The sequence below is a fragment of the Hoplias malabaricus genome, chromosome 7 (assembly GCF_029633855.1).
Source record: "Hoplias malabaricus isolate fHopMal1 chromosome 7, fHopMal1.hap1, whole genome shotgun sequence".
NCBI lineage: Eukaryota > Metazoa > Chordata > Actinopteri > Characiformes > Erythrinidae > Hoplias > Hoplias malabaricus.
Window position 1 is genome coordinate 43,536,948 of NC_089806.1, and position 13,638 is coordinate 43,550,585.

General features: G+C 46.9%; 1 protein-coding gene across 1 annotated transcript in view; it reads left to right on the plus strand.

Annotated features, from left to right (window-relative positions):
• Window positions 1-2,985: 2,985 nt before the first annotated feature.
• gareml (GRB2 associated, regulator of MAPK1-like) overlaps window positions 2,986-13,638 on the plus strand; it is a 24,012-nt gene continuing 13,359 nt past the window's right edge. Inside the window, exons 1-2 of the mRNA XM_066677740.1 lie at window positions 2,986-3,198; window positions 11,380-11,520. Of these exons, the coding sequence (XP_066533837.1) occupies window positions 3,099-3,198; window positions 11,380-11,520 (241 nt within the window). The 5' untranslated portion in view covers window positions 2,986-3,098. The remainder of the gene's footprint in view (window positions 3,199-11,379; window positions 11,521-13,638) is intronic.

The window sequence follows — 13,638 nt, forward strand, 5'->3', positions numbered from 1 at the left end:
TCTATTCTTTGCTCTAAAACTACTGTTATATAAAGACACATCTGCCGACTGTGTTTCATTGAGCTGTTGTCGCCCCCTGGTGGCAGAAAAGCTAACGTCGAGGTCAGAGGTCGTGTAGAGTCTAGCATTAATGTGTCCACACGAGTCTTAGCCCCATTAAAACTGAACGATATAATGTAAATACACTGTAATTATGAGGTACACTGTGTCTGCTTTAATTCAGGGGCTTTTTCTGGACCCATGTTTCCGGGCACGGTAAGTAACAGGACAGTGGCTTGACGTGCTAATCTTAGCAACATGAATGGCACGTGAATGCTAAATTGGGGGCTCGTGGTGCATTGTGGGTAGAGAGAAGAACACAATACGCAAAGGCACCGATCAGCCAAAACATTAAAATCACCTTGTTTCTACACTCATTGTCCGTTGTCTCTGCTGCACTGGCCATAGAAGGTCACTGCAGTCCTGTATCTGTGGCTCTGCATACTTTGTTATCCCCTTTTCCTCGTTCTTCAACGCTCAGGACCCCAAAAGAACAGGTATGATGAGTGTGGTGGTGTTAGTGTGTGTTGTGCAGCTGAGAGTGGATCAGACACAGCAGTGGATACTGGAGTTTTAAACCACTCTGTGTCACTGGACACCAAGCCGACAGTGTCCTGTGTCCACTGACTAGAGGACGACCAACACAAACTGAAGCTCTCCTGTCTCTGACCTTTCATCTATAAATTGATAATCTACAATAATAATAATAATAATAATCTTTATTTGTATAAAGATTATAGCAACATTTATCCAAAAAAATTCAGCCCAGGTTTCCTCCGGGTGACTGTCTGTGAGGAGTGTGGTGTGTTCTCCCTGTGTCTGCGTGGGTTTCCTACGGGTGACTGTCTGTGAGGAGTGTGGTGTGTTCCCCCAGTGTCCGCGTGGGTTTCCTCCAGGTGACTGTCTGTGAGGAATGTGGTTTGTTCTCTGTGTCCGTGTGGGTTTCCTCCGGGTGACTGTCTGTGAGGAGTGTGGTGTGTTCTCTCTGTGTCCGCGTGGGTTTCCTCCGGGTGACTGTCTGTGAGGAGTGTGGTGTGTTCTCCCTGTGTCTGCGTGGGTTTCCTCCGGGTGACTGTCTGTGAGGAGTGTGGTGTGTTCTCCCTGTGTCTGCGTGGGTTTCCTCTGGGTGACTGTCTGTGAGGAGTGTGGTGTGTTCTCTCTGTGTCCGCGTGGGTTTCCTCCGGGTGAATGTCTGTGAGGAGTGTGGTGTGTTCCCCCAGTGTCCGCGTGGGTTTCCTCCAGGTGACTGTCTGTGAGGAATGTGGTTTGTTCTCTCTGTGTCCGCGTGGGTCTCCTCCGGGTGACTGTCTATGAGGAGTGTGGTGTGTTCTCTCTGTGTCTGCGTGGGTTTCCTCCGGGTGACTGTCTGTGAGGAGTGTGGTGTGTTCTCCCTGTGTCTGCGTGGGTTTCCTCCGGGTGACTGTCTGTGAGGAGTGTGGTGTGTTCTCCCTGTGTCTGCGTGGGTTTCCTCCGGGTGACTGTCTGTGAGGAGTGTGGTGTGTTCTCCCTGTGTCTGCGTGGGTTTCCTCTGGGTGACTGTCTGTGAGGAGTGTGGTGTGTTCTCTCTGTGTCCGCGTGGGTTTCCTCCGGGTGAATGTCTGTGAGGAGTGTGGTGTGTTCCCCCAGTGTCCGCGTGGGTTTCCTCCAGGTGACTGTCTGTGAGGAATGTGGTTTGCTCTCTCTGTGTCCGCGTGGGTTTCCTCCGGGTGACTGTCTGTGAGGAGTGTGGTGTGTTCTCTCTGTGTCTGCGTGGGTTTCCTCCGGGTGACTGTCTGTGAGGAGTGTGGTGTGTTCTCCCTGTGTCTGCGTGGGTTTCCTCCTGGTGCTCCGGTTTCCTCCCACAGTCCAAAAACACACGTTGGTAGGTGGATTGGCGAATCAAAAGTGTCCGTAGGTGTGAGTGAATGTGTGTGAGTGTGTGTTGCCCTGTGAAGGACTGGCGCCCCCTCCAGGGTGTGTTCCTGCCTTGCGCCCAATGATTCCAGGTAGGCTCTGGACCCACCGCGACCCTGAACAGGATAAGGGTTCCAGATATTGAATAAATGAATGAATGAATGCAATTAAATTTATGATTTAAAAAAGGGAAAAAATTATAAAGGAGAAACAAAGTATAGTGCAATGAATGAGGTTAAAAACATTCAAGATTATAGTCATTTATAAAACCTGAAAAATAAAAGCGTTTGACCCTTTGAGATTTAGCACCTTATAAAAGTAGACCAGTGAGGGAGGAGTGTCTCACAGAGTGGACAGAGAGTGGACACAGGGTTTAAAAACTCCAGCAGCACTGCTGTGTCTGATCCACTCTACACCAGCACAACACACACTAACACACCACCACCACGTCAGTGTCACTGCAGCGCTGAGAATGATCCACCACCACATCACACCTGCTCTGTGGGGGTCCTGATTATTAATGGGTGAATATAGTGCTGCAGGACACGGAGACGTTACACAGATGTTTCCCAGTTCCAGGAACACACAAAGATTTCCCAGAAGAGAAACCCCTGAATTTGAAGCGGGACGGTCAGGTGTCTTCAAACTATGTGACCATGATATATTTGTGTGTGTGTGTGTTTGTGTGTGTGTGTGTGTGTGGTTCTAGTGTCATTTGTGTTTGTTTAAAGCGGACTGACCCCATGAGGATGAACTATTAACCAATCCCAGCGCAGGAGGCGTGAGGGGGCGGGGCATTGCAGAGTACGGGTGGGACTAGAAATCTCAGTTCACCAGCTTTATTTCTCTCTATATACCTTCTCTCTCTCTCTCTCTCTCCTTTCCACTCTCTCTTTTCCTTCTCTCTCTCTCTCTCTCTCTCTCTCTCTCTCTCTCTGTCTCTGTGAATACGGGTGTGAAAGAAAGCGTGGGGAAACAACTTTCGCCGTCAAACCTCCTCCTTCTTTCACCCCCCACCCCTCTCTCTCTCTCTCTCTCTCTCTCTCTCTGAGTGTTGAGGATGGCTGTGTGGCTCGGTGGTGTCGGCGGCGGCGGTGTGCGCGGTGTTTGTCCCCGTTTCTCGGCGCTGTTCCCGGGCTGCTGTTCTCCGTGATGAGGGCTGGAGGATGGAGCTGCTGGCGGCTGTGTCCTGGAGCTCCGTGGCGCTGCCGCTGGACGCGGTCGTGGCAAAATTCCGGCTCCCTGCGCTGGTCAAACTCGGCCAAGGTAAACTTCCTCCTCACCTTCATCCTCCTCCTCCTTCTCATCCTCATCATCATCAGCTCAGACACAAACTCTGGCAAACTCACTACAGCCATCTGTCCCTGTTGCGGTATTTTGTTGTTATAATTATTCTTTGTGACGTCACAACGCCCGAGCTTTCCCAACGGCGAAAGTTACTTCTTGTAACATTGTGATGATGATGAGGATCCTCCTCCTGCTCGTTCTGGTCGTTTGCCCATGCTCATGTTGAGCTCGGTTCACTCTGCATTCATTTCTGTGTTCTCTGCGCTGAAGATTTTGTTGGACTAATCTGTGACATCACAAACAGCACTTGTGATATCACAGAGATTACGATCTTACACTAGTTACGCTTTGCTTTTTATCGTTTTTGTTCGAAGCACCAGAAACAAAAGCAAACCCCATGGGAGATTCAACGAGCAGATTCAAAAAGAGTGCAGCTGACGTTTAATTTCTCATACAATCAGTTATTTAGCTTTATCAGGAAACCTCATATTAATATACCTTCTGTAAAATAAACAAAACCCCATACTTTAAACCAAACACAACCTCGTAATGTAAACCAAATACAGTCGTGTACTGTTAACTAAACACAACCTCGCACTCTAATCTAAACACAACCTCACACTGTAAACCAAACACAACCTCACACTGTAAACCAAACACAACCTCACACTGTAAACCAAACACAACCTCGTAATGTAAACCAAATACAGTTATGTACTGTTAACTAAACACAACCTCGCACTCTAAACTAAACACAACCTGACACTGTAAACCAAACACAACCTCATACAGTAAACCAAACACAACCTCGTAATGTAAACCAAATACAGTTATGTACTGTTAACTAAACACAACCTCGCACTCTAAACTAAACACAACCTGACACTGTAAATCAAACACAACCTCAAATTGTAAACCAAACAAAACCTCACACTGTAAACCAAACACAACCTCGCACCCTAAACCAAACACGACCTTGCACTCTAAACCAAACACAACCTCACATTGTAAACCAAACACAACCTCATACAGTAAACCAAACACAACCTCGTAATGTAAACCAAATACAGTTGTGTACTGTTAACTAAATACAACCTCACACTCTAACCTAAACACAACCTGACACTGTAAACCAAACACAACCTCAAACTATAAACCAAACAAAACCTCACACTGTAAACCAAACACAACCTAGCACCCTAAACCAAACACAACCTTGCACTCTAAACCAAACACAACCTCACATTGTAAACCAAACACAACCTCACACTGTAAATCAAACCCAACCTCGTAATGTAAACCAAATACAGTTGTGTACTGTTAACTAAACCCAACCTCGCACTCTAAACTAAACACAACCTCACACTGTTAACCAAGCACAACCTCACACTGTAAACCAAACACAACCTCGCACTCTAAACCAAACACAACCTCATACAGTAAACCAAACCCAACCTGGTAATGTAAACCAAATACAGTTGTGTACTGTTAACTAAACACAACCTCGCACTCTAAACTAAACACAACCTCACACTGTAAACCAAACAAAACCTCACACTGTAAACAAAACACAACCTCGCACCCTAAACCAAACACAACCTTGCACTCTAAACCAAACACAACCTCACATTGTAAACCAAACACAACCTCACACTTTAAAGCAAACCCAACCTCGTAATGTAAACCAAATACAGTTGTGTACTGTTAACTAAACACAACCTCACACTGTAAACCAAGCACAATCTCACACTGTAAACCAAACACAACCTCATACAGTTAACCAAACCCAACCTGGTAATGTAAACCAAATACAGTTGTGTACTGTTAACTAAACACAACCTCGCACTCTAAACTAAACACAACCTCACACTGTAAACCAAACACAACCTCACACTGTAAACCAAACATAACCTCGCACTCTAAACCAAACACAACCTCATACAGTAAACCAAACCCAACCTCGTAATGTAAACCAAATACAGTTGTGTACTGTTAACTAAACACAACCTCACACTCTAAACTAAACACAACCTGACACTGTAAACCAAACACAACCTCAAACTGTAAACCAAACAAAACCTCACATTCTAAACCAAACACAACCTCACACTGTAAACCAAACACAACCTTGCACTCTAAACCAAACACAACCTCACATTGTAAACCAAACACAAACTCACACTGTAAACCAAACACAACCTCACACTCTAAACCAAACACAACCTCGCACTATAAACCAGACACAACCTCACACTGTAAACCAAACAAAACCTTGCACTCTAAACCAAACACAACCTCACATTGTAAACCAAACACAACTTCACATTGTAAACCAAACACAACCTCACACTCTAAACCAAACACAGCCTCACACTCTAAACCAAACACAACCTCGCACTCTAAACCAAACACAGCTTCACACTGTAAACCAAACACAACCTCGCACTCTAAACCAAACACAGCTTCACACTGTAAACCAAAACAACCTCACACTGTAAACCAAACACAACCTTGCACTCTAAACCAAACACAACCTCACACTGTAAACCAAACACAACCTCACACTGTAAACCAAACACAACCTCGCATTCTAAACCAACCACAAACTTACACTGTAAACCAAACACAAACTCGCACTCTAAACCAAACACAACTTTGTACTCTAAACCAAACACAACCAAATACTGTAAACCAAACGTAACTTCACACATTAAACTAAGCACAACCTCACACTGTAAACCAAATGCAACCTCATACTTTAAACCAAACACAACCTCATACTGTAAGCCAAACACAACCTCACACTGTAAACCAAACGTAACTTCACACATTAAACTAAGCACAACTTCACACTGTAAACCAAATGCAACCTCATACTTTAAACCAAACACAACCTCATACTGTAAGCCAAACACAACCTCACACTGTAAACCAAACACAACCACAAACTGTGAACCAAACACAACCTCATACTGTAAACCAAACGTAACTTCACACATTAAACTAAGCACAACCTCACACTGTAAACCAAACACAACCTCACACTGTAAACCAAACACAACCACAAACTGTAAACCAAACACAACCTCGTTATGTAAACAAAACACAGCCTTGTACTGTAAACCAAACACAACCTTGCACTGTAAACCAAAATGTTTCTGAGTGGAAAGCCTACACACTGGTTCCCTGGGCGAGGAACAGGTCTGGTGGCTTAGTGATGTGGAAACTGCAACAGGAACCGGACCCACGCCTCCGGACCACCGGGGACTGGTGAGGTGTGGGAACCGTTTGCCTCTGCAGTGGGGGACGTGGGCAGGACCTGGACCATCTAGACTGTAAAAAGACTAACTGCAGAGACAGACACTCCTTTCCTCACCTCTCCTCCTCCTCTCTCTCCTCTCTTCTACTCTCCTGTCCTCTCTCTCCTCTCCTCTCCTCCTCCTCTCTTGCCTCTCCTCTCCTCTCCTCCTCCTCTCTCTCTTCTCTTCTCTTCTCCTCTCCTCTCCTCTCCTCCTCTCTCTCTACTCTTCTCTTCTCCTCTCCTCTCCTCTCTCTGCTCTCCTCTCCTCTGCTTTCCTCTCCTCTCTCCTCTCCTCTCCTCTCTCTCCTCTTTTCTCCTCTCCTCTCTTCTCCTCTTCTCTCCTCTCCTCTCTCTCGGTGGAAGGTGACAAAGTCTCTGTTGTGTGTGAGCAGCGATGTGAGCTCTTTCAGATGTTAATGTTGTGGTCTCTGGCTCAGTGCTCTGAATACTAAGGGACCAAGCTCCAAACTCTCGTCCAGAACTCCAGGCGGAAGAGCGTCCAGCTTAAAACAAAACCTTGCCGGCCATCACACATTCCTCAGCCACCGGATAACACCGAGGAAAAGCCCCTCAGACAGAGAGAGAGAGAGAGAGAGAGAGAGAGAGAGAGAGAAAACAGACAGAGAGAGAGAGACAGACAGAGAGAAAGAGAGAGTGAGAGAGAGACAGACAGAGAGAGAGACAGAGAGAGAGAGAGGATGAGAGAGAGAGAGTGAGAGAGAGAGGATGAGAGATAGACAGATAGATAAATGTGGAAGACGGACAGAATGGAAAAATGGGTTACTGTGGTCAGCTATGTCACACGACACTTGGGATCTTTTAGACTTCTCTCTTTCTCCTTCACATCTCTCTCTCTCTCTCTCTCTCTCTCGCTCTCTCTCTCAGACCAGTTATTTATGGCCTGAATATCAGGTACTTTGTTGGCAAAACAAAAAGCTAACAGTGAAAAAACCCTCTCACAGGACACTCACAGAATGCTCACAGTATGCTCATGGGACGCTCACATCACACTCACATCAGACTCACAGGACACTCACCACAGGATACTCACATGTTGCTCACAAGACTCTCACAGGACGCTCACAGGATGCTCACAGTACACTCACAGGACTCTCACAGGCACTCACAGGTTGCTCACAGGATGCTCACAGGACTCTTACAGGAAGCTCACAGGTTGCTCACAGGCTGCTCACATGTTGCTCACAGGACGCTCACAGGACACTCACAGGACACTCACAGGACGCTCACAGGATGCTCACAGGACTCTTACAGGATGCTTACAGGTTGCTCACAGGATGCTCATAGGACGCTCACAGGACATTCACATGTTGCTCAAAGGATGCTCACATGATGCTCACAGGACTCTCAGAGGTCGCTCACTGGATGCTCACAGGATCACGGGATGCTCACTAGATGCTCACAGGACAACCAAATAACGGTCACAGGACGCTCACAGGATGCTCACAGGACAACCAAATGACGGTCACAGGACGCTCACAGGATGCTCACTGGACGCTCACAGGACACTCACTGACCGCTCACAGGACACTCACAGGTTGCTCACTGGACGCTCACAGGATGCTCACGGGTTGCTCACATGATGCTTACAGGACTCTCACAGGATGCTCACAGGACTCTTACAGGACGCTCACAGGTTGCTCACAGGGCGCTCACATGTTGCTCACAGGACACTCACAGGATGCTCACAGGACTCTTACAGGACGGTCACAGGTCGCTCACAGGACTCTCACAGGACACTCACATGACGCTCATAGGTTACTCACTGGATGCTCACAGGATGCTCACAGGTCAACCAAATGATGGTCACAGGACGCTCACAGGATGCTCACTGGACGCTCACAGGACACTCTTTGACCGCTCACAGGACACTCACAGGATGCTCACAGGACGCTCACAGGATGCTTACAGTACACTCACAGGACTCTTACAGGACGCTCATAGGTTGCTCACATGTTGCTCACAGGACGCTCACAGGACTCTTACAGGATGCTTACAGGATGCTCACAGGACGCTCACAGGACATTCACATGTTGCTCACAGGATGCTCACAGGACTCTCACAGGACACTCACATGACGCTCACAGGATGCTCACAGGACTCTCACAGGATGCTCACAGGACTCTTACAGGATGCTCATATGGCGCTCACATGTTGCTTACAGGACACTCACAGGACGCTCACATGGTGCTCATAGGTTGCTCACTGGATGCTCACAGGATACTCAGGTCAACCAAATGATGGTCACAGGACGCTCGCAGGATGCTCACTGGATGCTCACAGGACACTCACTGACCACTCACAGGACACTCACAAGTTGCTCACTGGATGCTCACTGGATGCTCACTGGATGCTCACAGGACACTCACAGGATGCTCACATGATGCTCACAGGACTCTCACAGGATGCTCACAGGGCGCTCACATGTTGCTCACAGGACACTCACAGGACGCTCACAGGACATTCACAGGTCGGTCACAGGATGCTCACAGGACTCTCACAGAACTCTCAGGTCACTCACTGGACGATCACAGGACACTCACAGGGCGCTCATAGGTTGCTCACTGGATGCTCACAGGACAACCAAATGACGGTCACAGGACGGTCACAGGATGCTCACTGGACGCTCACAGGACACTCACTGACCGCTCACAGGACACTCACAGGTTGCTCACTGGATGCTCACAGGATAATCACAGGACGCTCATTGTATGCTCACAGGTCGCAAACACAGGACAGTCACAGGACGCTCACTGGACACTCACTGGACGCTCACAGGTCGCAAACACAGGACAGTCACAGGACGCTCAGTGAAAGCTCACAGGTCACTCACAGGATGAGCACAGGTTGCTCACAGGACGCTCACTGGACACTCAGAGGACGGTCACAGGTCGCTCACAGGACGCTCACAGGACGTGTTTACAGAACATTTACAGGGCACTCAAAGGGGGCTGAGAGGGCGCAGAGGTCCGAGACCCGTGTGTTTGTTTCTCAGGAGACATGAAAATGTAAAGACTTTACTGAGCAGAGCTTTAACTGAGGGACACACTCTGTTCAGTGCAGTGTATTAACCCTTATCTCACTCTCTCACTCGCTCAGTCATGCTCCTTTCATTCTCACTCACACTCACTCGTTCTTTCACTTGTTCACTCACTCACTAGTTCATTTATTCTTGCAGTGTGTGCTTCTGTTTATTTCTACATCCACCTTCCTTTCCTTCCACTCTCTCTCTCTCTCTTTCTCTCTCCCTCTCTCCTCTCTCTCTCTCCTCTCTTTCTCTCTCTCTTTCTCTCTCTCTCTCTCTCTCTCTCTCTCTCTTTCTTTCTCTCTTGACCTTAGAGCAGTGACTGACCCTTGGATTAACCTTTGACCTTCCCTATGCCTCTCTAAAATCACAATACTCTCTCTCTCTTACACACACAAACACACACACACCATTAACAATTTTCTGTCATATTTTAACTCTTCTTTCTCACTTTGTAACTTTTGAACTCTCACCCCCTCTTCCATTTTTGTATTGGGTTTTAGTTTGTGTTTATTTGTTTGTTTGTGTGTGTGTGTGTGTTTTAGCATTTTGTGAGGACCCAGCCTCCTCCTGGATCCATTCACATCAATAAACCTTCTATAAAAAATCTGAGGAGAAATTTAGTTGTGACCTGGCTGCATTAATAAAACAGGTGTCATGGGAAGTCCTCGCAAATATAGTAAAACCATCATATGTGTGTGTGTGTGAAAGAGAGAGAGCGAGAGAGAGAGAGAGAGAGAATGTCATTTCCTCTGTAAAAGCCTCTGGTTTAAGACTCCCATCAATGAAGGATTCTTTTAGTAGCTGATCAATATACTCTTCTTTCATCACATCCTCTCTCTCTCTCTCTCTCTCTCTCTCTCTCATTCATTCCTTCCTCTCTGACACAGTTTGAGTTAATAGTTAATCCACAGTTAGTGTTTATTTACTGAGTTTTGAAACATATTTTCGTCAGTGTTGTTGCTTGTGTTTAAAGACATAAGACTCCCGGAATGTGTGTGAGTGTGTGTGTGTGTGTGTGTATGTTTGAGTGTGTGTTTCTTTGCACACTCTTGGCTAATGTTCCCTGGTGTCCCCTGGCAGCAGAGGGTCGTTTCCGTGGAGAAAAGTCTCTGTAGTGATGACTGTTGTGGTGGTTTTCCGCTGTGTGTGAATCAGATGTTCATTACAGAGAGTTGTGTGTGTGTATGCGTGTGTGTGTGAGAGAGAGAGAGAGAGAGAGAGAGAATGAGAGAGAAAAAGAGCACTAGAGAGAGAGTGAGACAGCTCAGTCTGTAAATATTAGCATTATTAACTGTGTCCAATTGTGTGTGTGTGTGTGTGTGTGTGTGTGAGAGAGAGAGAGAGAGACTATAATGTCCAGTCATATATTTGGTCGTGTCCAGTTTTTGCTGGTATTATAATATTTTCTATGTTCTGTGCTGAGAAGGCTATTATCTGATTAACCAGGACACTGCTGTGTGTCTATGTTGAGCTGCTAGAGAGCAATGAGGTGTGAAAGGCGTGAACTGAGTACGGTAGGCCTAGCGACATAGCTGTTTTGGAGGTCACTAGCTAGCTACCAAAGTAGTCATCCGCTAGCTGACATTAGCTTATCATTCCTTATCAACATCTGTATTTCAGTCAAAGGTTTTTACAGAACTTTTTAGATGTTCAGTTTGTGGAACCGGCCTGTAACTCACTCATTCACCCGATCATGTTTAACAAAGAGGTCCACACGGGTTTAAAAAAACAGGGCTTTACAAGAATGGCATGTATCCCGAAAGCATTCCTCTGGATCTGTTTGTGTGTGTGACGTACGTGTGTTTGTTTCTAGGTGAGAATGTGGAGGGCTTGTCCGAGGACGATGTAGTGCTGCTGCACTCCTGCAGACAGTGGACCACCGTCACCGCCCACTCTCTGGAGGAGGGGCATTATGTCATCGGACCCAAAATTGACATCCCATTACAGTACCAGGGTAAGATCCTCCAGAACACATCGCCCCGCCCTGCAGTACCTTTTAATTCTAATCATTTTGTTGAACTTCTTAGTCCTTTGTTATAATTAAGACATGTGTTATATACATTCAGTCAAATACCAGTTTATTAGACTGTAACAACAAGACAGGACCCTGCTAGTGTCCATGTGAAATGTGCACCTGCTGTTGCTGAAGTGTTAAGGGGCGAAACACGTAAACTGAGAACTGTAAAGGGCCTAAATCAGAGCCTTGAGGAACTCCACGAGGATACGTTTTGTTTTTATATATATATTTTTTATTTTTATAATGTTTACACACTGTTCATAGATTATACAATGTTTATATTGTTTATAGAGTATTTATAGGGTGTTTATATTGTATTTATTGATTATTTATACATTGTTTACAGTGTTTATAGAGTTTTATACCATGTTTTCACAGTGTTTATAAAGTATTTTTCGAGTGTATTTAGTGTTTACAGAGTTTTTAATAGCGTGTTATTACAGTGTTTATAAAGTGTATTAAGTTGAAGTGTACAGTATGTTGAGGTCATATAAGTCAGGTGTTAAAACTCTGAGTTCATCCAGACTTTTTACTGTTGCACAGAGTCTATTTGTGCATGTGTGTGTGTGTGAGTGTGTGTGTGTGTGAGTGTGTGAATGTGTGAATGTGTGAGCGAGTGAGTGTGATATCTCAGTAATTTCTCAGTCCGTGGGCTTGTCCATAGGCTGTTATCTCATTCATAAAGTCTCAGGCATGACTTCATCCTGACATCATTCTCTAGAGATCGGAGGAGAAACCCATTCTAAAAATCCGCTCACCGGAATACCGGACACTGCACGCTCCGGAGTTCCTCTCCTGGGAACGCCGTTACCCAATATATCCGTCTCCGGCAACATGAGGTCATGTGACCAATGAGATCACCTACAAGGGTTTCCGGCGGCAACGAGACGCCAGGGATGTGAGAGAGGGAGAGAGAGAGAGGGATGAGGTCATCTGTGTGGTTTCTCTGAGTCTGGGAGACGGAGGAGGACAATGCTGATGCTGATGATGGTCTTGTTTATGTTGATGGTTATGTTGATGACATCATTACAGTAAATAAATATGATCCTAAAGGATTGCAGCGGAGGAAGCGAGAGGGAAAGAAAGTGATGGAAATGAAGGTGAAGATGAGGAAGATGATGTTCTTATGTTGATTACAGAAACGCAGGTTGTCATCGGATACATCCAGCTACAGTCACGGATACATGCAGCGGCTTCAAGACAGTGGCCGTTGTTGTGGTCTTGTGGGTTGTGTGCAGGTAGTGGGCGGGGCTGTGTGCACCTAGTGGGTGGGGCTGTGTAGGGAGTTTGTGGGTCCATGTGTAGGTAGTGGGTGGGGCTGTGTAGGGAGTTTGTGGGTCCATGTGTAGGTAGTGGGTGGGTCAATGTGTAGGCAGTGGGTGGGTCCATGTGTAGGTAGTGGGTGGGGCTGTGTGCACCTAGTGGGTGGGGCTGTGTAGGGAGTTTGTGGGTCCATGTGTAGGTAGTGGGTGGGGCAGTGTACAGGTAGTGGGTTGGGCTGTGTACAGGTAGTGTGTGGGCCCATGTGTAGGTAGTGGGTGGGGCTGTGTACAGATAGTGGGTGGGGCTGTGCACAGGTAGTGTGTGTGGGTCCATGTGTAGGTAGTGGGTGGGGCTGTGTAGGGAGTTTGTGGGTCCATGTGTAGGTAGTGGGTGGGGCTGTGTACAGATAGTGGGTGGGGCTGTGCACAGGTAGTTTGTGTGGGTCCATGTGTAGCTAGTGGGTGGGGCTGTGTACAGGTAGTGGATGGGGCAGTGTACAGGTAGTGGGTGGGGCTGTGTACAGGTAGTGTGTATGGGTCCATGTGTAGGTAGTGGGTGGGGCTGTGTAGGGAGTTTGTGGGTCCATGTGTAGGTAGTGGGTGGGGCAGTGTACAGATAGTGGGTGGGGCTGTGCACAGGTAGTGTGTGTGGGTCCATGTGTAGGTAGTGGGTGGGGCTGTGTAGGGAGTTTGTGGGTCCATGTGTAGGTAGTGGGTGGGGCTGTGTACAGATAGTGGGTGGGGCTGTGCACAGGTAGTTTGTGTGGGTCCATGTGTAGCTAGTGGGTGGGGC